Here is a 27,053-nt window from a genome sequence, read left to right on the forward strand (position 1 = left end):
TTGGCATGGTTTCACTATAAAAATGCCTAAAACGTACGTGTGTATGCATGTATATATGTTTATAGGGATGTCTGGAAAGTAAGACTTTGTGTTTGTGGGCAATTTCTGTGCCCACGTTTATTTGTATTTATGATCTCATTTTGGTGCCAAGAAAGAGAACTAGCTAAAGTATATAAATGATGGATGTGCTACAGGTGAAGAGCAAATAACATGCTCTATGAACAAAGGTTTTCATTAAGTTAAAGAAAAGTGGTGAGTATTTGAAAACTAAAAGTGTCCTGCACCCAAACAATTCTTTTGCAGCTCAGACTTGGACTCCTCTGCCCAGAAACCTTCCCCCACAATTGCAAGCTGTATTTTCTTGGCATTTGAAACATTTCAGTTTTCTAGTTTCAGTTCCCACTACTGTCCCCCTGCCCCCTCCTGCTCCCCACCACAGAATTATTTCTTCGTATAAATGCCTTCCCCTGTCTCACTTCAGTGCATTTACTCTCATGAATGCCTCTGCCGAGATGCGTTTCATCTTCCTAGATATGGCCACCCTTCTATGTTCAAGTGCCGGAAATATAGCTTCCTCATCTGAACCGTCATAGATTTACACTATACCTCTCTAGTGGAACTTTCTGCATTTTTTTTATGTAGTTTATTTTTATTTGGGGTTGTGCTCGGTCTTTGTTGCTGTGGGTGGCTTTCTCTAGTTACTGGTGAGCCGTGGCGAGTCGTGGTTCTGGCACGGGCTCTAGGCACCTGGGCTTCAGCAGTTGCCACACAGGTTTTAGTTGTCGGGGGCTTGTGGAATCTTCCTGGACCGGGGATGGAACCATCTCCCCTGCATTGGCAGGCAGCTTCTTACCCACTGTACCACCAGGGAAGCCTGGAACTTCTGTATTAACTACACTTATTTTGTCTTTTTTCCCTCTAACTTAAAACGTAAACTGATATAGTTACAGTCGAGGCCGGACCGTATTTTGTTATACCAGTTACTTGACTATTGCAGTGTTTCTCAAAGTGAGGCATGTGTTCTTGGGCTGTACACTTCAGAGAATTTTGTATTTTGGTGTCCACTTCCTCAGTGATTTTTAAAGTACCTCAAGCATCACGTGGACCATTTGGAAAATGTACTGAAACCTGCCAGGCCATTTCTGTGCCCACGTTTATTTGTATTTATGATCTCATTTTGGTGCCAAGAAAGGGAGCTGGCTAACGTATACAAGTGATAGATGTGCCACAGGGGGCATGCTCTATGAACAAAGGTTTTTCATCAAGTTAATTAAAGAAAAGTGGTGAGAGCATTGATTCTTCCCTACAGCGGGAGTCAGTGTGCATGACAAAATCAAAAGAACCTATGCAGTTGTAGGCCGGAACCATATTTATCTGATAAGTGGCTATTTAGTTTGGCAAAATTTGAATTTAAGTGGTTTTCAGTTTTGTTTATAATTTGTATTCATGCTTTCATCAAATATTTATTCTCTGGCTTTTATGATTATGTAAGAGCTTTAGGATAGATATTATGCCTAGATTTGTGTATGCATGTATTTACGAAATAATACAATAATTTAAATCGATTCTAGGGGGTCTGCAAGAATGGTTTTCTTTTTTAAAGAAAATACGAAACAACTTTTAGCAACGCTGGCTTAGATAGTCATCACCCTCTATGCTCTTATAGGTTCGATTTAGCAAATAAAGGGCTATTACGATATTGCAAAGCTGAAGGCATAGCCAGTTGTGTAGACACAGGTGGTGCTGCCCCAGCCACGAGGGCCCCTTGCTTTATTGATCCCTAGCATTTGCTTTCAGCCTGGAGGAACACCACCTGGATCCTTAAAACAAAACCTTTTGTCTCCTGGACAAATGACTCCCTATTTCTAAAAGAATAATACTAAATAAATAAGATGAGCCCACCAAGAATATATTTAAAAGACCAGGCAGCTACTGAGCCCCCACACTTTTCCTGCTCACAGTTCGCAGAGAAAATGTTCTTCAAAGGAAGAACCTGGCTTTGGTTGTACATCACAACAGGTTTCGTTCTAGGGAGTGAACTCCACGGCTCGGAGCATCGCGGAGGGAATAATTGTTTTCAGCTGAGCAGCTTTCGGTGCAGCTTTGAGGGAGCAGAACAGCACTGTCATGCTCAGGGAGGACACCTTGCTTTCACCTGGAACCAGGAGGTTCAAGATCTCCTCTGGGACTTTCTGGAAAAAGAAAAGTGGTGGGTCGGGGGAAATTTAACACTGCCGGAAAAACACCAAGAAAAAAACCACCCAGGTGAGGCTCTGAGGTTTAGTGTTCATGAAGGAAACTTCCTTACTTTTCCTATGAGATGAGAGAAGGAAAGAAATGTGACTTCTTTTGTATACAGAGAAATCAGTCACTTTGTTACCATTGTTCTGAAATGTCTCCACTTTTGTGCTCCAGCCTTTCATTTGTCTGTGTCAGGAAATGATGAGATTTTTTTGTCTCAGAACCTATCAAAAGTTAATTTACTTGCTCTTTGACTAAAAGTATTGTGCAAGATTCTGAAATGGTTACTTTTTTTCCTGGTAAAAAAGGAAAATTTATCATTCTCAGCCCCATGCTTCCTGACACAGAAGCTTGGAGAGAAACTATTTGCCAGTTGCCTTTCTTACGCAGATATTTTCAAACTTAGACACAGTAATCTTAGGGTCTTAGAGAAAAGCTCAAGGCATTATTACATCATTGGGACTTTCCTGGTGGCTGAGATGGTAAGGAATCTGCCTGCAATGCAGGAGACCAGGTTCGATCCCTGGGTCAGAAAGATCCCCTGGAGAAAGGAATGGCAACCCACTCCAGTATTCTTGCCTGGAGAATCCCATGGACAGATGAGCCTGGTGGGCTACAGTCCTTGGGGTCACAAGGAGTCGGACACCTTCGTTGACGTCTAGATAAGTTAATACTAAGCCTTGTGATAACACATAATATGAAAAAATAAACAGTGTATAATTTGTGTGTGTCAGGGGGCAATCCTAAATTTCCATCTACTGGAAGCTAGCAAAATTTGGTGTTCATATTTTTTTTTTTTAACTGTTCAACTTTTGAGTATGAGGCTCATCTGGGTCTGGTCTCCCTGCAGCAGATGTCACAACCCGGCCAGCCACCAAGCCCACCAAATGCGTCTACCTGACCAGAAGTCGCAGTCAGACCTCATCCAAAGAGGGCTCTTGCTTAGCGAAGCATTACTTCATTTGCCAAGCTGGTAAGTGATGAAGCTACATGCTGCCAAAGACCTAATTCTTAGAAACTGACTCTGAATAAGGAGAGCATGTGAGAGTATTAGATAGAGTTTGTGAGTGATGGACTGTAACGACTTTCTCCTGCAACCCCAATGCTCCCTTCATTTCTTGACCTGGATGGAGTGTGCACCCCCCAGTCCTTTCAGCACTGGCCTTTACTGGGAAGAACAAGAAGAAAAGAGGAACATAGAATATGGTGGATTATAGGGGAGCTGGTTATCAATTCGAGGTTTGCTTCTTCAGAGGTAGGAGGTGAGAATTAAGGGGTAGTTGGGTTTAGTTTGGTTTGGTTTTCACATTAAGCAATGTTCTTCATGGTAATAGTTACATAGAGAACTTATATTGTAGCTCAGAAAATTCTCAGAGGCCTTATGATGTCTCAGACTGTCTAGGTAAAAGTTCTGTTCCACTTTTTTTTAAAAATCACAAATACATTCTTATTAAAATGTACAGCCACTATGGATGCTTCATAAAACAGAAGACATTGCAAAATTTTTCTATTACAAGAAAAAAAAAAGATCACCTTTCTCAAATACTGGCTATTGAAAGGACCCAGTATTTCAAGTTTACATATTTCTAGCAGCAAACCTCTCCTTCTTCACCCTTTCAAGCTCTTTGTGATATTTTTGTCTCTTTGCCATGATGGCATGCTGCTGTAAATGAGGCCAAGGTTGTGAGGCTGGTCTCTGCGGAAGTCAAGCGCTCACACGTTTCATTCTCACAAACTGCATCTCTAGTACTGGCAGTCATCTCACAACTGTGAACTGTTTTTATCATCACAAGAGTTTATTTCACCCAACCCATCTCCAGGATTGGAAAAGCAGCCCCCTAATAGAGTCTGAACGATGGTGATTATTCATCCACTTTTCACTCTCCCAAGAGAGCTTTCAGACATTCTCTGCTACTCTTGGTTTTGGAGTGAAAATGCGTTTCCTAATATTATTTTCCTTGTACTTGAAAGAGACTTCTGCTGTAGAACATAGAATGTTTCTGCAGAAGGAAACCTTGGACAAAAAGAATTCCATTTATCCAAGCCAGTTCTGCAAATTCTGAGTCTATGTGCCGATAACTAGAGGAAGTACGTCACCACAATGGAAAGGCTGCACTCAAGAGCCAGGCTTCCTGGGTTCACATCTTGTTTCTCCCACCCTGGGCAACCGACTCATCCTCCATGCAGCCCAGTTTCCTTCCAAGGATTGTTATGAGGATGAAAATAATACAAATTATATAGAATATTAGAACAATGCCTGGTATTGGCTGCCAACACACAGACATTATGTGAGGCCCGAGGAAGTAAGTACTTTCGCCTTCAGAGCCGGCCAGTTTATAAAAAGCAAGAGAACTGAAGAACATGTGAAATGGCACCGTGGGAATGTGATCATCAAAATCCAGAATTGGGAGGCTACAGGATAAACAACTCTGGTTTTACAACAAAGACCTGAGAAGATTGAGGGGAGAGAATAAGGAGGAAGTGGGAGAGGGCCACTGAGGAGAGGGGAAGTGAGAATAGACCAGGGAAATACTGTGATTACCAGGCAGGGCAAAGGCAGACCCCTCATGGTTCACGATCCTGAATTTAAGCTGAGATGCAGTCAACAAGGTTATGTGATTTCTCCAGCTGTGGTCAGTGGCATGATAAGAAATAGCAAATATGCAAAGGGAGGCATGTTCAAGAATGCTGTTGCCCACCTTCTGAACTTCTATCTCTAACAGTAAGAATTATTGAATACAAGGGAAAATCCCATGCTTAGAATGCAACTTCTTAAAAATGAACTTAATTCTCTCTTCTCACTGTTGATCAAGTTGGTGCATTTTGAACTGTTGAATAGTATAAGGGGGTGTGACTGTTGTTGTTCTTGAGTTGCTAAGTCATGTCCAACTCCTTGCAACCCCTTGAACTGCAGTATGCCAGGCTCCTCTGTCCTTCACCATCTCCCTGAGTTTGCTCAAATTCACGGCCGTTGAAATGTACTGTGTTCCAGAGCAAAAGACTTACTGCAGAATTTCTACATTGTTGTTCTTTGGAAAAACAGCAGGATAGTTATCTTTAGTTTGTCTTTTATTGATTATCACGTACTTGCAAGTAGTGATAATTTTATAGACTTCCAGCTAGAGTTTTATCCAAAACGTTAACTTCTGCATTGGCCTCCAAATAGATGCCTTTTCAGACCAAGATGCCAATTATGAAAGAAATGGAAACAATTCTCATTCACGTGGGAAGCCCAAGAGGACAAAAAGAGAAGTCATAAGACGGAGAAGCAAAGAGACCTCAGGTAATGTGACATCAGTTGCTGCCTTAACGGATGCACAAGACTGAATTAATGCTGAAATGTGTTGTCATAGCAAGGTACTCAGTAAATATCCTTTACATTCTGCTTTGTCTGATCTTAGTATTGCAGACTTTGCTTTCATTTTATATAGGTCTGTTTTCTTGGTATTTTTTTTGGCCATCCTCTTTTCACATATGCCCAAATAAAAGACAATTTTCCCCCCTACAATGTTTTCCATCAAAAAAGTCTTCTTAAAATCCATGTAAAGTCTTTCAAATCACAGTATGCTCAATTTTTTATTTTTGAAAAATACTATTTCTTTCAGTGACCCCGGTTGGTGTCAGTGTGGGCTGATTACAGAGATCGCCTGACAGAATCGGTAAAAAGAGAGAGAAATTTAAAGTGGACCGAGTAATATTCTTAGGGGTTGGAGCTCACAGCTTCAAGGCTTAGGTGTCCTTGTCAACTAGCCCCTTAAGTTTGCTTTAAAAAAAAAAAGCAATTCAGAAAGTGTTCTTTAAAATACAAGAAAGAGAGTATTCTTGTAGAGACATTTTCTCATCTAGGGAGAATATATTTCTAAAGAACAAATGCAAAAATCAACTTTTCTGAATGCTTTGTAAATGGGTGCTTGTGAGGGGAAAATGTAGTGATATAATTAGATGGAAGTAAAGATGAGATATTTTGGACAACTTAATTCTGAAATTTCTTCTGGTTATAATTAAAGCAGTGATGTTGAAGATGCATTTGAGAAGTCTGGATAAAACTATGTCTTGAAATTTGAGTTTCAGGGGAGCAAAGCCTCTAAATTTATATACTACTTTGTATGAAGTGATTTTAACTATTCCTTTGTAAAACTTAATTATTAAGTGTACATTTGATGTTTCACATATACCCTTCAAGTTTATATCATCAAATTTGCTCAAAAATAACTTTTAAAAAAATGTTCTCATTGAGAAAAGAGGAGATTGTCTTGTGTTTTTTTGATGTGTGGGCCTTTAGAAAACTTTGTGTCACTTTAAGTTTCATGTAAATGCATCTGATTACTCTGAGAATATTTTTATAGTGCAGTTATCTTCTCCTTTTTCCCCATTATTTTCGGCTGTCACGGGTCTTCGTTGCTGCACAGGCTTTTCTCTAGCTGCAGAGAGCGAGGGCTGCTCTTACTTGCGGTGCGTAGGCTTCTCACCGCGGGGGCTTCTCTTGCTAAGGAGCACAGGCTCTCGGGTGCACAGTTTCAGTCGTCGTGGTGCGTGGGCTCAGTAGCTGTGGTGCAAGGGCTTAGCTGCCTCGTACCCAGGTCCTCGATCCCAAACCAGGGATCGAACCGGTGTCTCCTGCATCAGCAGGCAGATTCTTTACCACTGAGCCGCCAGGGAAGCCCTGGCTTTCTTTAAGTAACAGAGGTCATTCTTGCCTTGCTCTGTGCTTTCTTGTTCTAATGCTTCCTTCTTACTCTTGCCTTGATTGAAATTTTGTTTTTCAATAGTTTTTAAATTCCTTATCTTCAAGAAGTTGTGTCAACATTCTTATGCCTTTGTTTTTCTAATTGTCAGACTCAGGAACGTTTGAACTCTCATCTGGTTAAAGGAACATAGTACAGGTTAATTTCCACGCCCCCACCCTCACTCCCTAGAGCTTGTTAGTATAACTGTGGATTTTATTCAAGTTATAGTTATATTCAATAATTATATTATACAATGTCAACTTTAAAAGGAGAACAATATGAAAGTTGTGAGTTTAGTTTTTCTTTGGGGCAAAATGAGGACTGTAGCCCATGAGACAGCATCTCAGATAGTTTTAAGAAACTGTGTGGAAGAGGTAGGGGGCAAGGTCAGTGTATGTGATTTTGGTGAAAGGGAAGAACATGCAATCAGGCACATATTTTTTTTTCCTTTTGCAGAAGGTTTCTGCCAGCAACAAGAGTAGTCATCACCAGGAAGGATTTTAGTGTTTGTTTTTTTTTAATATGAGGAGATATAAGAATTGGGCGCATAAAATCAGTTTGCAAAAATATCTAATTGTCTGAAGACCTGCCAGTTTTTCCCAGAGCACAGAGTGCCTCATTACTGCTCTCCATCCTGAACTCCTTTCAGTGGGTGTGGAAAATCAGCAGCTGCTGCTGCACATGATTTAATCCTTGTAGATGGCAGTTTGCCAATTTGTAATTGACAAGAACTTCTCTTAAGAATAGTTTTTTCATGCTTTTATCACAGCCAGGTATCCAACAATCATTTAGAACTTATTTCTATTTTAACTGGTTTTGTATTTGTCACCAACCTCTTGGTACCATGACTTCACACTTCTAGCTATTAATTTCATCTCACCTCTATTCCAGTTATTTTTTCACGAAAGATCTATTGGTGGAGGTATCTTGGAAACTTGTGAATAATCAAAAGGGGTCTTTCTTGTCCCTTCCCAGCGTTGTCGTTCAGTTGCTTAGTCGTGTCCAATTGTTTGTGATCCCATGGACTGCAGCTCTCCAGGAGGCTTCCCTGTCCTTCACCATCTCCCAGAGCTCACTCAAACTTATGTCCATCGAGTGAGTGATGCCATCCAACCATCTCATCCTCTGTCGTCCCCTTCTCCTCCTGCCTTCAGTCTCTTCCAGTGTCAGGGACTTTTCTAATGAGTCAGTTCTTCACATCAGGTGGCCAAAGTATTGGAGCTTCAGTTTCAGCATCAGTCCTTCCAGTGAATGTTCAGGACTGATTTCCTTTAGGATTGACTGGTTGGATCTCCTTGCAGTCCAAGGGACTCTCAGGAGTCTTTTCTAGAACCACAGTCCAAAAGCATCAATTCTTTGACACAGCCTTCTTTATGGTCCGACTCTTACATCCATACATGACTACTGGAGCTTTGACTACACAGACCTTTGTCGACAAAGTAATGTCTCTGCTTTTTAATATGTTTTCTAGGTTTGTCATAGCTTTTCTTCCAAGGAGCAAGTATCTTTTAATTTCATGGCTGCAGTCACCATCTGCAGTGATTTTGGAGTCCAAAAAAATAAAGTCTCTCACTGTTTCCATTGTTTCCCCATCTATTTGCCATGATGTGATGGGACCAGATGCCATGATCTTAGGCTTTTGAATGTTGAGTTTTAAGCCAGGTTTTTCACTCTCTTCTTTCACATTCATCAAGAGGCTCTTTAGTTCCTCTTTGCTTTCTGCCATAAGGGTGGTGTCATCTGCATATCAGAGGTTATTGATATTTCTCCCAGCAATCTTGATTCCAGCTTGTGCTTCATCCAGCCTGACATTTCTCATGATGTACTCTGCATATAAGTTAAATTAGCAGGGTGAAAATATACAGCCTTGGTGTACTCCTTTCCCAATTTTGAACCAGTCCGTTATTTCATGTCTGGTTCTAACTGTTGCTTCTTGACTTGCATACAGATTTCTCAGGAGGCAGGTAAGGTGGTGTGATATTCCTATCTTTTTAAGAATTTTCCATAATTTGTTGTGATCCACACAGTCAAAGGCTTTAGTGTAGTCAATAAAGCAGAAGTAGGTATTTTTCTGAAATTCTCTTGCTTTTTCTATAATCCAGCGGATGCTGGCAATTTGATCTCTGGTTCCTTTGCCTTTTCTAAATTCAGCTTGAACATCTGGGAGTTCTCAGTTCAGGTGCTGTTGAAGCCTGGCTTGGAGAATTTTGAGCATTACTTTGCTAGCGTATGAGATAAGTGCAATTGTGCGGTAGTTTGAACATTCTTTGGCATTGCCTTTCTTTGGGATTGGAATGAAAACTGACCTTCTCCAGTCCTGTGGCCACTGCTGAGTTTTCCAAAGTTGCTGGCATATTGGGTGCAGCACTTTCACAGAATCATGTTTTAGGATTTGAAATAGCTAAGCTGGAATTCCATCACCTGCACTAGCTTTGTTCATAGAGATGGTTTCTAAGGCCCACTTGACTTTGTACTCCTGGATGTCTGGCTCTAGGTGAGTGATCACAGCATCGTGGTTATCTGGGTCATTAAGATCTTTTTTCTATAGTTCTTCTGTATATTCTTTCCACCTCTTCTTAATAGCATCTGCTTCTGTTAGGTCCATACCGTTTCTGTCCTTTATCGAGCCCATCTTTGCATGAAATGTTCCCTTGGTGTCTCTAATTTTCTTGAAATCTCTAGTCTTTCCCATTCTATTGTTTTCCTCTATTTCTTTGCATTGTTCACTTAGGAAGCCTTTCTTATCTCTCCTTGCTATTCTTTGGAACTCTGCATTCAGATGGATATATCTTTCCCAAGTTAAAGGAAGATTTTCCCCAATTTACTGATGTAATAGGCTGTTATTCAGTGACTTGTGACAACATTCACTCTAGCAGATAGGAGCTCTGAGGAGCTTTACAAGGGGAGACATTTTTATAGACAGAAATGAGCAGGAGCAAGGGCATTATACTGGGCATTTGCTGATTGGTTAAAACAGGGTTGCTTCCCTTATGTGGAGCCAAGGGAAGTCTTAGAGCCCTGTTATATGCGTTGTGCTGAGCAGGCAGGTGGTGACTAGTTGACTATGGCCTTCCTTCCCTGGGAGAGCCATTTGCTAATGTGGGGCTTAGCATGAGTGACTCCATCTTGGGCCTGATCTGGTTACTTTAATATCAATGAGTCATATGTTAGCAGAGTATACAGTTAAAACATAGGATCAATTGCTGTAACAGAGGCCAAAATGGTAGCTTAACTAAAACAGATGTTCATTTCTTTTTTACATAACAGTGTGAGGAAGAACTTTATGGCTGAAAGGATAGATCATTGGTTTACAGGACCCAAGAGCTTCCTTGTTCTGCCATCAACTTGTAGCATCTATCTCATGTCTATAAAAGCTGTCTTTTCTTCCAGAACTCTATGTTCACATTCTAGCAAATGGGAAGGAGAGACGAGAAAGCTGAGGGGCAGGATACAGGAGGCTGATCTTTTTTTTTTTTTTTTTCCATAAGGGCATAGCCTGAAAATTGCACCTGTTACTTCTTCTCATATCCCATTGGCCAGAACCTGAACTCTTGTCTGCACCATAGAGCAGGGAGGACTGGAAAATGTAGTCCTTAGCTGGGCTACCAGGTTCCCATTAAAGAAAGGGAAGACACAATAGCCAACACACTCTGCAGTGAATGTGATAACAATTCTTTCCCCATAGTCTTCTCCTCAAAACTCTGTAGACATCATTCTCTTGTTTGTTTGTTTTTTGACATTTAATGCTATAGTGGAAAAGGCTAAGGCTAGCTACCCACCCTGCCTTTTTCCCCTGGTAGCCTTTTTTCCCCCTATCAGATTGCTTGTATAATTTTTTTAATCCTTGCACTACAGAAATTTTCTTAGCATGCGTTTAGATTGCTTTTCACTGATTTTTGCCTAGAATGTGATGTTGCATATATATATCTTTCTCAGTTCAAGAAAATTCTGTTCTGTTCTACCCATTTATCCCTCTCTCTGATTTGCGTTGGTTTAGGCCCTGAGAAATACCAGGTACCTGTGTGCTCTCCTGCTGGTTTCTGCCCTCCACATCTTTCCTGTCGTTCTTCTAAGGAAAAGATGGTTTCCTGTTTGCCACTCTTGCTGTTGCATCCTGAAAGAACTCCTGACACTCGCCCTGCGCACCACTGATGTGCCTTTTCCACCTTAGTTCTGCTCCGTGTTACCTCTAGTGTGGATCTTAATTTTTCTGTAGCATTTCTGGTGTTCTTGAAGTCCTCTAATATCATTTATTTCTCTTTTAATCTCATTCTTATGCATATTACCTTCAATTGGTTTATCTTTAAGACTTTCTGTTTGGTGGCGTGGCCCCCAAAAAACGACTTTGTCTTGATCAAAGATGTTAAACAGCTTCCTGAAATATTTTTCTGGATTTTGCTATTGATGATTTTTAGAGCTGTCGTTTCCTCTGAGTCCTTTGGAGTCAGTTTCTGGGTTCTAAAGTGCTATTCACAGGCTCCCTTTTATTCTTTGTTTTTGTTTTTTTTTTCCCCCTTAAGGCAAGATCTGTCAAAAGACATTTGTCTAAGACTAAGAATTGGATCACTCTTAAGTTTAGCAGCCTGCTGGTTTTATTTCATGGTCATAACCCCTTCTCAGATCGGCAGATGATGTTCTGGGTCAGTTTCCTGTTCCCAGCAAGCTGTCAGCCTAATGGCCCTCCTCTGAGGTGATATTTTTCTCAACTCTGCATATACTGCTTTAACTCTCACATCATGGGATATTATTAAATCCATTCTCCAGATGAGAGAACTAAGTGGTTAAGTCATTTGTTCAAGGCTTCATCATAAGTCACAGTAAAAGGCAAACCAGCTCTGGACCCCAGGTCTTTGACTCAGAATTCAGTTTCTTCAGTCTTTCTTACTTGTGTTCATCTTGATAGAAAAGCAGGGCAGCTGATCCGAAGAGCAGCTCAGACCTGTGTCCTGCCCCAGCAGTAGTGGCTGCAGTGATGTTGCTGCTAAACGCACATACCAGCCTTATGAACATCAGGGAGCGCTCTAAGAAAAGACGGCAAAGTGGACTTGCTGGGGGCAGGTCAGTTTGCATGGGTCTAGACACTCATACTTTGAAAGAAATCAACTTAAGTTCATAGCAAATAAGCATGGTAATATCCGGATATTGCCTTCAAATAACAGTTTTCTTACTGGAAAAATGTTGAAAGAGAATAAAAACAGTAACGGTGATCTGGTAAAATGCTGTAAATGAGCATTTCCTAAAGTCTATCAGAAATATGCTCTGATTTATTGAATAAGAGCTCTTTTGGTAAAATTATGAGGCAGATATTTCTGCAGTAATATTTATATTCTGACAACTTTATGATTGATCTGATTTAATATTTTCATACAGAGGATATGGGTCTCGGAAGAGTGAGCGAAGGGATGAGACATTAGTAATGTGATGCTTCTGCTCCAGGAATCTGGCTTTCTACAGATGGAGCAACAGTGGGAAATGAGCACTTTGGCTTCCTACATAAAACAATTTGCATTGTTTTTAGAAACAAATAATCTTCAAGCAAAATAGAAATATTTCTGTCCTAAGCCCTTCCCTTGAACATAATCAACTCTCTTTTTCCTATAGGAGACACTCATCTTTCAACCACGTGTCACCAGCCTGCTGAGGCTAATACGGTAAGTACCTCACCACAGTGTGCATCCTGAAATATGGCTCCCTTCGTCATTCTTGGTGGGTTCTGCCAGAACTCTCCTCTGTCTCATAGAGGGCTCTGGATATAGTTTTCGAAGAAGTAAAGGAAAGTACTGAAGTGCAGCAAAGAATCAGGTCTGGTGGATGCTTTATTAAAGAAAATTTTAAAGCCTCTTTGGGTATGATGTTGGTGTAATTATTTGTTGGTCGGTTGTTGATTTATTCCCTACTTCATCCCAGAAAGGATTTGTGGCATCTTACCAAAATATATGCCGTGCAATAACATTTAAAAAAAATTTTTAAGGAAAAAATAAAGAAATTTGAGTGAAAGGAAAACAGTGGTAGAAACTGCATAATCTATAAAATTTCACCTTCAAGGGCCTGCTCTGGCAGTCCAGTAGTTAGGGCTCCATGCTTCCTCTGCAGGGAGCTCAGATTTGAACCCTGGTTGGGGAACTAGGATCCCCCAAGCTGTGCAGCAAAGCACCGCCCCCCACAAAAATTTACCTTCAAGAAATTTCTCAGCCTTCTTGCCTCTGTGTCCTGCATATTTATATTGTCTAAATAGATGCGCATTTACTTGATCTAGTATTAACTGCAAAATATGTGTTTCTAGCAGCATGAAAGAAGGAAAATAGAGATGAAATAAATACCCTTTAAAGCAGCATCTCCCAAGTGATGTTCTTTAAAATAACAACCAACATTGCTTAAAAGAAGGAAAACAAGAGAAGGTTTATGCCTGTAGGGCTTTTCTGAGCCTTTCAGGTGCCCAGGCCTCACCATCTGCACTGCGATCACACCCCAGCCCACACCACCGTCATCTCCCGTCTAAGCTGTGCATCCGCCACCTCTTGGCCCCTTCCTGCCCGTTCCCAGCCCAGCAGTGCGAGGAGTCCTTCAGAGCAGAATCGGATCACGCCCCTGCTCCTCAAGCCCCGAGCGTCTTCCCCGCTCAGACTGAGTAAAATCACCCTGTTGTCAATTGCCTGACGCCAGCGCTGTCCTCACCCCCACCCCCAGGGTCTTCCTGAGCCCCGGTTCCCACTTCTGCCCATCTAGCCTCCTCCTTCCTCAGAACCGGCAAGCTGTGGCCTCAGGGCCTTTGCTCCCCTCAGCTGTCCTTCTCCAGTGTATTGGCAGAGCTTTCTCTCCCCGCTTCATTCAACTGTCAGCAAGAACACCCTCTCCTTTCTCTTCATCTGCTTATTTTTTTTTTTAATGTTTTTTTAACTTGATTCGGTACACGATACAATGTGTATATCTGTCACCACCGTGAAAATGGAGGCTCCATGAGGCAAGAACTTGGCTCATTTTGTTCACTGCTGTGTCCTTGGTTTCCCAGAACATTACTTAGCACATAGTAGATACTTAATTATAATTTAGTGAACGAGTGACAGTAAGCACAGTAATATAAATTGTGGCTCTTAAAGAGGATAATACGGTCTGCCACTTTCTCAAGACTGTGCACAGGATCTTTTTGAGAGAAATGCCTGTTAATATCGTATAGGACGTGGGGATTCTAGAGCAATTTTAGAAGCACTTGCCTTAATAATTCATCATTTAGGAAAATCACATTCAGCCTTCCCCTTTGCGGATTTTTATCTTCTAGGCCAAGACCCTATGCCATCGCCTCAGCCCATTTCCTTCCGTGCCACCTGAGGTCACACCACAGGGGGTGTCAGTCACGCCTGCACCTACCAGCCAGCCTCTCCCTCTGACACCAGGGCTCCCCGGGCCTGGATCTGTAACACGTGCTGGAAAAGCTCTGGTAGAAATAACTTCAAGCCCCAAGGAGGACTCACACCCAAGTGTCTTCACCAGTCATCCACAAGTATCCTTACAGAACGCATCTGATCAGGTAAGTGTGGAAAATTGAAGCCACAGCCGGGTACCCTTGTGACCCTGAAAGAGCCCTTTTTTACCCTTTCCTTCTATATGGCGATGTTTCGAGAATATGCTGCTAGGAAGGAGCTGTTTTCACCCTTCTCCCCTGAGCAGAATGTAGAAATGCCTGACACTGATGGGGTTCAGGGCAGGCTGCCCTAAAATGTGCCACTGTGGCACTCTGGATTACTTCAAGCTGAAGACAGTTGAGGCCCAACAGACTCAAAAAGAACTTTTTACTTCCCTCTTCACTGCCTGAAAGAAATTAGATTAGGAGCTTGAACCAGGAAAAGAGCTATTAATGTTACCACGATAAATTTTCTTGCATTAGAAACACTTCTCTGCGTGGTGTGACAAGCATGCATTTACCAGACCTTTCCTCTTCCCATCTTTCTGTGAATGTCTTCCTCCACTCCCAAGTCCCAGACCCCTGGCCCCTTCTCCTTAGCTCAGGATGGGATCTCAAACTCAGTGGCCTGTGAAACTCCCATCTTTGGGACTCCCATACATATGTAATTATATTTGTTTCTCTCCTGTTAATAGGTTTTATGTTGGCTTAATTATTAGCCCAGCTGAAGAAACTGGAAGGGAAGAAGGGAAAAGGGTTCCTCTCCTAACAGACAAGCCTGTATCCCAATTCAGAGCTAAGCAAGTCTATGGAAATATTCCACAATGGGTTTTATACCCACTTCAGGATTTAATGTCTTATTTAATGATATTCTATTTAGTGCTTCAGGCGAGGAGGAAGCCTTATTCACCTGCCCCACTTTTTCAGGAGCTGCAAACCCTTCTGACAGCTCCTCCTACTCAATATCTCAACTCTTTTTTTATGTTTCTTCCCCCTTTGCCCCAAACCTTAAGATAAAGCAAAGCCATCGTGACAATTTTGACTGAAGAAAATTATCCTGCTTCTACCCATTTTTTTTTTAACACAAGCTCTACTTACATGCAAACATTTCCCTGCTAAAGAGGAATCCTGTTTACTCTGAATCTGCACTCGGTGTTAATGGAAGCTAGATGTTCACTATTGTCTCTGCTGGCATTGTGTTCCCCTGGGGAGAAACTGACCTACAGTCATTTCAACAGACATGTTTTCTTTAAACAAAGGGAAATCTGAAGTGTAGACTCCCCAGGAGTCTACAAATAAATGACTATAAATATTAAGAGAATTTAGTAGCGTTGCTGAATACCAGGTTACTATAACAAAGCTAATTGTACTTTTACAGATCAGTAACATTCAGTTAGCAATTTAGATAAAGCAAAAAGATATAATAGCCAAGTATGTAGGAGCACAGATAACAAAGTGTTAGTCACTCAGTGGTATCTGACTCTTTGCAACCCTATGGACTGTAGCCCACCAGGCTCCTCTGTCCATGGGATTCTCCAGGCAAGAATACTGGAGTGGGTTGCCATTTCCTACTCCAGGGGATCTCCCCGACCTCTGTTCAGTCGTATGGTCCATGAGGGTAGGACCATAGCTGACTGGAAGTGCTCTAACTCCTGAATCTGGAGGCACACAGTGGGCATTTAATAAAGATTTATTGACTGTGATTGAATTAAGCTGTAAGTGGAGTATTCCCTGGTAATTGGACCAAGTCATTGGTATAAACAGAGATGATCTCAGGGTTGGACTTTCAGTTTGAAAGCAATGACCTCTTAAGCTTTGGGGCAGGTCCAGTGCTCTGGGTTTGTTTTCTCAGAGAGGTTTTCTGCCTCCACCTCCTGCCAAGTGGTATTTAAGGTACTACCTTCTCGAACATGAACTCTTGAATTGAGGCAAATAAACAGGGTGGGAAACCTGAAAGATTTAATAAACTTCCAAATAGAGAAGATTGGGTTGGTTTGTTTTTTTGGCTGCACCACGCAGTGTGCATCTTAGTTCCCTGACCAGGGGTCGGTTCTGTGCCCCTGCGTTAGGAGCATGGAGCCTTAACCCCTGAACTACCAAGGAAGTCCCTGGAAGAGTTAGTTTTATTTCCATGTGACCCTTTCTTTTTAAAATTTATTTTTAATTACAGGATAACTGTTTTACAATATTGTGTTGGTTTCTGCCTTACATCAACATGTATCAGCCATAGGTATACATGTGTCCCCTCTGTTTTGAACATCCCTCCCACCTTCCATCCCACTCCAGCCCTCTGTGTTGTCACAGAGCCCCGGTTTGAGTTCCCTGAGTCATACGGCACATTCCCGCTGGCTGTCTCTTTTACACATGGTAGTGTGTGTGCGTCCACGCTACTCTCTGCATTTGTCCCACCCTCCTTCCCGGCCTCCTCGTGTCCACAAGCCTGTCCTCTGTGTCTTCATCTCTATCCCTGCCCTGTGAATAGACTCATCAGTACCATTTTTCTAGATTCCATGCTGCTGCTGCTGCTGCTGCTAAGTCGCTTCAGTCGTGTCCGACTCTGTGCGACCCCATAGACGGCAGCCCACCAGGCTCCCACGTCCCTGAGATTCTCCAGGCAAGAACACTGGAGTGGGTTGCCACCATTTCCTTCTCCAATGCATGAAAGTGAAAAGTGCAAGTGAAGTCGCTCAGTCGTGTCCGACTCTTAGCGACCCCATGGACTGCAGCCTACCAGGCTCCTCCGTCCATGGGATTTTCCAGGCAAGAGTACTGGAGTGGGGTGCCATTGCCTTCTCTGCTAGATTCCATATACACGCATTAATAGACGGTATTTGTTTTTCTCTTTCTGACTTACTTCACTCTGTATAATAGGCTCTAGGTTCATCCACCTCATTAGCCCTGATTCAAATTCATCCCTTTTTATGGCTGAGTAATATTCCATTATGGTACCTTCCCTGGTAGCTCAGCTGGTAAAGAATCCGCCAGCAATGCAGGAGATCCCAGTTCAATTCCTGGGTAGGGAAGATCCCCTGGAGAAGGAAATGGCAACCCACTCCAGTATTCTTGCCTGGAAAATTCTATGGACAGAGGAGCCTGATGGGCTACAGTCCATGATGTCCCAAAGAGCCAGACGCGACTGAGCGACTAAGCACAATATTCTGTTGTATTTATGTACCACAGCTGCTTTATCCATTCATCTGTCAGTGAACATTTAGGTTGCTTCCATGTCCTTGCTGTGATGAATATTGGGGTACATGTGTCTTTTTCATTTATGGTTTTCTCAGGGTATATGTCCATAGGTGAGATTATTGGGTCATATGGTAGTTTTATTCTGGTTTTTTTAAGGAATCTCCAGACTGTCTTCCATAGTGGCTGTATCAATTTACATTTCCCTTTCCTTCATATCCTCTCCAGTGCAAGAGGGTTACCTTTTCTTCATACCCTCTCCAGCGTTTGTTTGCAGATTTTTTGGTGATGGCCATTCTGACTGGTGTGAGGTGATATCTCATCATAGTTTCGATTTACATTTCTCTAATAATGAGTGATGTTGAGCATCTTCTCTTGTGTTTATCAGCCATCTGTATGTCATCTTTGGATAAATGTCTGTTTAGGTATTTTGCCCACTTTTTGATTGGGTTTGTTTTTCTGCTATTGAGTTGCATGAGCTTCAGGAATATTTTGGAAATCAATTCACTGTCAGTTGTTGCATTTGCTATTTTTTTCTCCCATTTGGAGGATTGTCTTTTCACCTTGTTTATAGTTTCCTTTGCTGTGCAAGAGCTTTTAAGTTTAATTAGATCCAACTTGTTTATTTTGGGGGTTTTTTTTGTATTACTCTAGGAGGTGTGAGCCTCACTTTTGATCATGGCATAAGACTTCAGCTTATTCTTGTAAGTCTTATTTCCAGCTTCATTTATCCTTGGATCTGTCATTGTATAACCTGGTTATCCATTTTCTCTACTGTATAAAGAGGTGAAAATAAATTATATCTATTTGCAGAACAGCTTGTGAAAGTATCGATAGTAACTGTTGTGGAGAGTCTGATTCGTAGAGTTTGTAATAGTATCAAAAGTCAACTCTTGTTAAAACAATGGCTCAAATTACTAAAATGCAGTAATTTTATATAAATAATTTTGAGAAAACTCTTTGTTCTCAATAGATCATAGATGAGATAACACGGAACTTCACCAAAGCAGTTCTTGGTTTGCGAGCTCACAACAAACTGCAGAAAGCTTGCGAGATCCTCGAGGGACTGGCAGCCTATATCCCAGGATTTTCTGAGTCAGCTCAGGTAAGCAGAGGGCGACTTGGCGGGGGGGAGGTATGAAGAAGAAATGAAAAAGAGAAAAAGAATAATAAAATAGAAAATAGATCATCTGGAGATTGTGCCTTGTGCAGAATTTAACATTATAAAAGTATTTTGTGGCGATTCAAATATTAGCAGGTATTTGAAATACCTTCAGATTGGAAGATTGTAAATAATCGGTGACATTCTCAGAAATGCTGTGTTTATTTTCTTTTGTCTGTTTATCAGGTTACTGCCTTTCTGATACATCTGTTAGGAGAAATCATGGGAGACAAAAATAGATCCACTTCTTGAGGTAGATAGAGACGGACATCCTTGAAGCAGGCATCGAAAACCCCGTGATATCTGTATTTATAGCAGCCATCTTTGCCAGTGTTACTTCCCCCTGACTGGTCATGCCTCTCTCCTACTTCTTACACGTTAGTAATTAAGATGGTAGGATTAGTGAGAATTTTAAATTCTTCTTTTCCATTTCCTATATTTTCAAATATTCTGCTATAAGCACATAGGTGCAGTCTGCATTGGTTTATTTAGACTTTTTAATTACGTAAATAGTATGTGCTTATTTCTCAAAAATCAGAACAAAAACATTAAGTAAGAAATGGAAACCTTCACCATCTTGTTCCTTCTTGCCAATCTCATTCTCTAGATGTTACTCTCTGTAATTTGTTATGCGTAACCCTCCAGACTTTTGTCTATATGTACACAACTTTGCCAAAGAAGGCAATGGCACCCCACTCCAGTACTCCTGCCTGGAAAATCACATGGACGGAGGAGCCTGGTGGTCTGTAGTCCATGGGGTCACTAAGAGTCGGACATGACTGAGCGACTTCACCTGCACTTTTCACTTTCATGCATTGGAGAAGGAAATGGCAACCCACTCCAGTGTTCTTGCCTGGAGAATCCCAGGGATGGAGGAGGCTGGTGGGCTGCCGTCTATAGGGTCGCACAGAGTCGGACACGACTGAAGCGACTTAGCAGCAGCAGCAGCACACAACTTTGCTATTTTGTATTAACAAAAATGGGGTTAAATTATTAATATATACATTTTTCTGCTTCTTAATTTTTTTTCTTAATACTCTGTCATGGATATCTTTTCATAGCAGCATACAGACATGAACTCACTATTCTTGATGCTCATTTGAATATTTTTCATTTGTTTACCCTTGCAAACAGCATATCCATGAACATCCATGTACCTACATCTTTGAGTGCTTATGCAAACATCCCTCTGGGATAGAGAGCGAGAAATAGAATTGATGGACTCTTAAATTTTTAATCAATGACAAAATCGCCCTCCTAAAAGGCACCATTTTACACTCTCACAAGCCACGTCCTCACACTCTCACTTTTGCCAATTTCAAAGGCTTAGAAAAGAAAGAAAAGCATTTTATTGATCACTAAAGAGGCCAGACATTGTTTTATATATTTATTGCCCATTTTTATTTGTCCTCTGAATTACTTCTGTATGTCCTTCACTCATTTTTCCCCTTTGGGTTTTTTGGTCATTTTCTTATTTGTTAAGAATAAGAGAGCTTTACTATTGATATTAACTTTTGTTACGTAAGTTGCTGATATTTTAGCAACATGTCTTTTTAATTTTGTTGCATTTTTTATTTTGCAGAGGTCTTTAATACATGTAACTTTGAAAATAACATTTCAAAACAAAAATTGTTATAACTGCAGTGGATATTCACTAAATATCTGTCAGCTAGCTTCACCTTATTAGTTGACCTTTTTTTTTTTTTTACTTGCAAACAACCCACAGAAAGGAAAATTGGTGTTTTCTGTTTCATTTAGGAATTCTCCTTGATCTGCCTTTTAAGTCTATCTTCAGTGCTTTGGAGGCTCTAACTACAAAGTGATAGTCTACTTGGTATTTCTGTCAGCATTGCTCTTTTCCTCAGCATTTCTTTTTCTTTTTAAGCTTCTGTTAATTAGATATTTGATCTGCTTATCACAGTGAAAAGGGTTGTGTTGGTTCCTTAGAATAACCAGAAACACACATCCTCCTTAGGTAACGTGTAACAATATATCTTCCTTCCCTGCCAAGTTGTAATATTGCTTCTTATAAAAATGCATTGGAAGTGTGTGAAGAACACAGAACTCCTTATAAGGAGAACCCAAATTTAAAGCAGTCATAAACAGTGTATGTGTATGTGTCTGCTGAAATTCCAGGTCAGGGTCATCGATACCCTTACAGACCTGAATGAGCAGCTACTGCAGAGCCCATTTCTGAACAACAGCAACCCAGGCTCCAGAACGCCTGTGACCGTCTGCCTCTTCCACTCCCTCAACAATGTAATGAAAGCTGGTGAAGCAAGTCGGCCAAGACATGGGCATCGCGTCCAGCAGGTGGGTACAGTGTGTGCCAGTGGCCAACTCCGTTTAGAGACATTTTCATCTTGACAGATCAGGCATCGACATGGCCTTTCCCTAGACCTCTAGCTGCTGCTGCTGCTGTCGCTTCAGTCATGTCCGACTCTGTGCAACCCCACAGACGGCAGCCCACCAGGCTCCGCCGTCTCTGGGATTCGCCAGGCCCCTAGAGAGCCCAGCTAAACAGGCACCACTCAGGAGACTGCTCCATCAAGCCTGCTCCCAGTCTTCTCTCCACCCCACCACTGAGCCAAGAATACCTAGTGCTGAAATCTAGTGAATTCAGTGAAGGGTTTGGCATATAATAGACATTCCACTAAATAAATTATTTTTACCCTTCACATAGAAAGATGTTCAACATCACTCGTCACTAGGGAACTGCACATCAAATCACCATGAGATCCCACTTCACACCTAGACAGACAGACAAGTGTTGGCAAGGAGGCAGAGAAACTGGAACACTTATATGTTGTTGGATTGTAAAATGATGCAGCCACCTTGGAAAATGGTTTGACAGTTCCTCAAAATGTTAAAAAGAGAATTACCATGAGGCTTAGTAGCTTCACTCCTTGGTATGTACCCTCGTGTTCATAGCATTGTTCAAATAGCCAGGTAGCCTAACGAATGGGAACAGTGCAGTGTCCATGGTCTGATGAATGGGTAAGTAAAGTGTGGCATGTCCTTACTGATGGAATATTACCTAGCAACAACAACAACAAAAATGAAGTACTGATATGAGCTACAACATGGATGGACCTTGAAAACACTATGCTAAGTAAAAGCAGCCAAACATAGAAGATCACAGTTCCATTTATGTGAAATGTCCTGAAGAGGCAAGTCTATTGACACAGAATGTAGTTTAGCAGTTGCCTCCTGCTAAGGTAACTACTTGAGGGTAGGAGGGAAAAGGAGCGACAGAGGATGAGATAGTTCACTGGCATCACTGACTCAGTGGGCATGAGTTTGAGCAAACTCTGGGAGATAGTGAAGGACAGGGAAGCCTGGCGTGCTGCAGTCCGTGGGGTCGCAGAGAATCGGACATGACTTAGCGACTGAACAACAAAGGCGAGTACTGGTGGGAGTGGGGACTGGGATAGCAGAATGGACAGTGGCTGCCACTGGGTGCTGGGTTTATTTTAGTGAAGGTGAAAACGTTCTACAATTAGATCGTCGTTATAGTAGCACAGCCCTAAGAATATAAAAAACACTGAATTATATACTCTAAATGGGTGAATTATATGCGTAATTTCATTGCAAAAAAAGACTTTAGAAAACATTCATCATAAGCAGGTCTCAGGCAGCTTATGTCATGGAGCAAAGAAATAGTTCCCTGGGTGGCCCTCTTAGCTGATGCAAAGGATGATGTGTCCTTAGCTAGGTGGCAAGTGCTCTCCGTGGGTCCTTCCACTGAGTGTCACCTTTCATTTCATCACTGTCAAGGTCCTTGTCCCCTTTTCCTCCCTCTCAAACTGTTGTCTGACTAACACCGAGGTTACACGAGCCACCTGGTATTGATGTTTCTCTCTAAATGCAGGTAGAAAATATGCTGAAAATGTCCTTGCTGAGCCTTGGGAGGATCCAGGAGGCTTTTCTGCAGCAGAATCGGTGTGCTGAGCCTGAGGTGACTCTGACCTCTTCCACTGCTGTCCTGATGCTGAGCAGGTAACAGGAGGGAGTTTCGTTTTAGGCTTTGGACTTTTAGGGAACTGTTGGGGGCCGGCGTGAGGCACTCCGCCCATGGCAAAGGTCATGAGGAAGGAGGCTCGACATACGCAAAGGCGGGATCGAGCCTCAGGAGTCCCCCTGGAAATCCTCGAGCATCTACCCAGAGCCTGCCTACTTTACTACTTTGTGCTCTTACCTACATCTCTGACTTTACGGGGGGCTGTCCCCCACCACCTCTTTCGGAGAAGGAGTTAACCTAGAGCTCCAGTTAATAAAAACTCCTGGGCGTGACAAGAGTGTTTTAACCTACGAACTCCTCTGAAGGTTCTCTAGCCTGACTGACAGGCTTGTCCGGCCACATGTGATTGCTCACAGCCTCCCAACCGTGAGAGGCACGAGATGCTTTAAACCTTCTAAAAACAGGTTCCTTAGAAAAGTTAGAAAGCTATTAGTATAAGTATAATGGGCTGATTAGAAATTGTATTGGTGAAGGGTTTTTTCATTTGTTGAGCCAATGTTTGTTGCTAAGTCTCCATATCCCCTGCCCTTACACACATTAATGAATATATAAAAGAAATAAGTATTAACCTTTGATATAAATCACGTTAGACCTTAGGCTAAGTAAATTCTTTCCTTAACTAAAACCCACTACACCCTCACCCTATAGGAATGTAACTTTATTTGGGTGGCGTCTGTTTTAAGAATAATCACCCCTGGAGAAATAAGTGTCCTGGTTGACTGACCGCTGTCACAAGGAGAGGGTCGTAAATTGTCAGCAGGCCCCCTGGCCAGAAGATGATGTAACACCCCTAAGACCTCTGTATACATTTGTATGAAGCACCTGACTTTGATAAAAGTCAGGACTGCTGACCCCGCGTGACTTTTGCATAACATCTCAGTGTATAAAAGTAGACCATGGAAAATAAAGAATTGGGATCAGTTCCTCGAAAGACTGGTCTCCCCATGTCTCTCTCTCACTCTGGCTGAGTCTCCATCTGGAGCGCGAAACCCACCATGCTTACTAATTATGCCTGGGCTTCTAAGATCCGACCGGGGAGGCCTCAGTGTCTCCTCTCCTTCGGGAGAACGGAAGGACGCCTGCGGCCTACGTAAGTGGTGCAAGCTTCTTGTCTTGAAGTTTTATTGGTCCCCCGCGTAAACCAAGCTACTCAGCCTCTTTTCTCCACTGAATTTTCCTACTGAGCTATCCTCATTCTATTACTCTTTATATCTTTGATGAATAAATAATTAAATAGGTCGCCGATGCCGTCCCCGCTTCGAATACCCTGGATCAGCCGGGGCTGGACCCCGACAGGGAACAAAGAGCAATTGATTTCCATTCAACTTCTTTTTCTTTAGGCAAAACATATCAACATTGCCTCTGAGCTCTTACACCCTCGGTGACCCAGCCCCTGTGAGGTTAGGCTTTCCATCGGCGTCTGCCCTGGAGGAGCTCTTGAAAAAACACCCAGGAGTTGATGTCCAAGTGAGTATGAAATTGATTCTGATCAGAATGAACATGGGATGTGAAAGTGTAGGCTGAGCAGACAGAATGAGAGAAAGTCATGTGTGCTAATTTCTGTTTCACGCTGGCAGGAATGGAGGACTCTTAAACATGACCCCTGCTAGAGGTTGGGAGCATTAAACAGACTTCTAGGCTCACTACGCTTTTGGGTTATGATTTGAACTGATCTGAACTCTTCAGTTTTTATACAAAACTGGAAATCTCTAAATAATCATCAACTCAGTGTACCAACCTAGTCATGTCAGCATATTTAATTTCTTTCGGCAATCACCTAACAAACGGAAGTAAGATTGTAGCCTTATCCTGGAGAGCAGAATTCTTACTTCCTAGTAAAATGAATCCTCCAAGTACTGAGGTGAAACAAAAATAGTAATAATTCAGAGGGTCTCAAGCAAATGACTCATCTTTAATTAGCTGCTTCTTCCTTGTAGAATGTTATAATGAGAAATATTTCAAATGTTAGCCAGGGGAAATCCCGGCATTTACTTTGATATCCGATCCCTTATTACCTACCAGCATGTTATTTATAAATTTGTGGGCAGTTGAAGAAGCTGAAGTGTTCTTGTCTCTAGGTAACAGGACTGGCTTTCAATCCCTTCAGAGACTTTGACAAGAAGAAGATTGTTGGAAGCGTCGGGAGTGTGTTACTAAGCTCTAATCATAAATTGCTTCAAGTCCGTGACTTAATGGAGGATATTGAGGTATGACTTGATTATTAGGGAATAAAATAGAAGGAAATTGGATCCTGGAGAATAGGATGGGAATTTACAGCAACTGAAGGGAATCATTTTAGACTTATGGGCATGCCGTTGTTTTGTTATTCATGTCATTACTTAGGATTCTACAGAGAGACCCCCTCACACTTGGGAGAAAGCATTTTAGGTCTGAGACTATATACTTCCTTGTAGATCCCTGGCACCGTGTTACCTGCTAGCACAGAGGACGACCTAGCAGGTTCTACTCCATTATCATGAAGAAGGAGTCTGAAAATCAGCCATCGACGAACCCTCTTAAACTTGGAAATTAATGACCTGTCTCTTATTCTAGATCGTGCTCTGGAGAAATACGAGCGTGGAAACCCACCCCACCAGCCTCAACATGAGCACAGACCACTTTACTATCACGGTGAATGTCACCTCCCTGGAGAAGTCCCTCGTAGTGTGCATAGAGCCTGAAGGCCCCCTGTCACTGACACTCCACCTGGGGTTCCAGCACCAGCCCAACCTCACCCACTTCCACCTGCCGAAGGAGAAGGTGTCGCAGAAAGGTAAGCCCCAACCGGATGCCAGAAACTTTAGAATGCATGTTGTTCTTTTTTTTTTTTTTTTTTTTAACTTTTTATTTTGAGATAACAAAAAACAACTGAGATCATTCACATGCAATTATAAAAAGTAAAACCCAGAGATCTTACGTGCCTGCTGCCCACTTTCCCTAATGATTACTCCTGCATAACCACGGTTCAGTGTCGCAACCGGGAAGTGACACTGACCCAACGCATTGATCTTCCTTGGATTTTGCCAGTTTTACCAGCACTCTTGTAATCACTTTTCAAGTGACTCTTCCTGTTAAACAGAGCTGCTGAGCCAGCACCTCTCACTGGCAGCTGGCCAGCTACAAATTGTGTCTGCATCACCGGCAGGCTCTTTCCTGATTCCGAGCATGTCCTCTGTCCTCCTTGCTGATCTTGGCAATAATACCATGTCTTCAGAAACTGGAAGGGATCTTGGAGATCCTTCGGCTCAGATTTCGTGTTTGAAAGATGAGAAAACTAGGTTGTCTGGGTGACCTGCCTTGGCCCTTAGCAGCCAGCTGGAGACAAAGCCAGGCCCGAAACCCAGCCTCCAGTGTGCAGACCAGGACCTGGAGCTGCTCTTTGCCTGCCCACGTGTCGCCCTTGGGTTTCTCTTGTTACCAAGGTTCTCGTTATCATTTTGATGTGTGATTATTTCATTTTTCTAAAGCTCATAATACATTCTAATTCCTTAGACCAAAATCTTCATTTATCAAAAACATATAATTTTTTTTTTATGGAACAGGAGTCATCCAGAACCCCAGATTATATCACCAGTCATTTTCTTTAAAATCATTTATGATGCGAGGCTTCTAGTTTCCCCATTTGTAAAATAATAACAGTAGTAGACCCTTCTGAAGAAAGGTTCTGATGGTATTTTTGTCCTCTTTGAAAGGCAGCTAAGCACTTTTGTTTGTTCTCAGATGAGGAATACACATGGGTGCTGACGCCAGAGAAACTGCGGTATGGGGTTGGCACCTACTACATAACAGCTGTGTTGGATAAAAGCAAAGAGGGCACTCAGCGGACGCCCACCCAGCTCTCGGTGGTCACTGCCGTCACTCAGTGCTATTTCTGGGACAGCCTCAACAGCATGTGGAAGAGTAGTGGATGCCAGGTCAGAAGCTGCCCACCTCTTTTTTCTTTTTTTAATATTGTTTTCATTGAAATATGGAGAAGGCAGCGGCACCCCACTCCAGTACTCTTGCCTGGAAAATCCCATGGACGGAGGAGCCTGGTAGGCTGCAGTCCATGGGGTCGCTAAGAGTCGGACACGACTGAGTGACTTCCCTTTCACTTTTCACTTTCATGCATTGGAGAAGGAAATGGCAAGCCACTCCAGTGTTCTTGCCTGGAGAATCCCAGGGACGGGGGAGCCTGGTGGGCTGCCGTCTATGGGGTCACACAGAGTCGGACACGACTGAAGTGACTTAGCAGCAGCAGCAGCATTGAAATATGATTGCTTTACAATATTGTGTTGGTTTCTGCTGTACAACAAAGTGAATCAACCATATACTCAT

General features: G+C 42.2%; 1 protein-coding gene across 1 annotated transcript in view; it reads left to right on the forward strand.

Moving 5' to 3' along the window:
* Positions 1-1,813: 1,813 nt before the first annotated feature.
* The window catches only part of PKD1L3 (polycystin 1 like 3, transient receptor potential channel interacting), a 78,186-nt gene continuing 52,946 nt past the window's right edge, over positions 1,814-27,053 (forward strand). Inside the window, exons 1-12 of the mRNA XM_045163453.1 lie at positions 1,814-2,265; positions 3,092-3,214; positions 5,408-5,524; positions 12,570-12,619; positions 14,245-14,493; positions 18,527-18,658; positions 20,852-21,028; positions 22,587-22,714; positions 24,077-24,203; positions 24,815-24,943; positions 25,290-25,509; positions 26,457-26,650. Coding sequence (XP_045019388.1) covers positions 1,893-2,265; positions 3,092-3,214; positions 5,408-5,524; positions 12,570-12,619; positions 14,245-14,493; positions 18,527-18,658; positions 20,852-21,028; positions 22,587-22,714; positions 24,077-24,203; positions 24,815-24,943; positions 25,290-25,509; positions 26,457-26,650 — 2,019 coding nt within the window. The 5' untranslated portion in view covers positions 1,814-1,892. The remainder of the gene's footprint in view (positions 2,266-3,091; positions 3,215-5,407; positions 5,525-12,569; positions 12,620-14,244; positions 14,494-18,526; positions 18,659-20,851; positions 21,029-22,586; positions 22,715-24,076; positions 24,204-24,814; positions 24,944-25,289; positions 25,510-26,456; positions 26,651-27,053) is intronic.

Source organism: Bubalus bubalis, chromosome 18, assembly GCF_019923935.1.
Source record: "Bubalus bubalis isolate 160015118507 breed Murrah chromosome 18, NDDB_SH_1, whole genome shotgun sequence".
NCBI classification, from domain to species: Eukaryota; Metazoa; Chordata; class Mammalia; order Artiodactyla; family Bovidae; genus Bubalus; species Bubalus bubalis.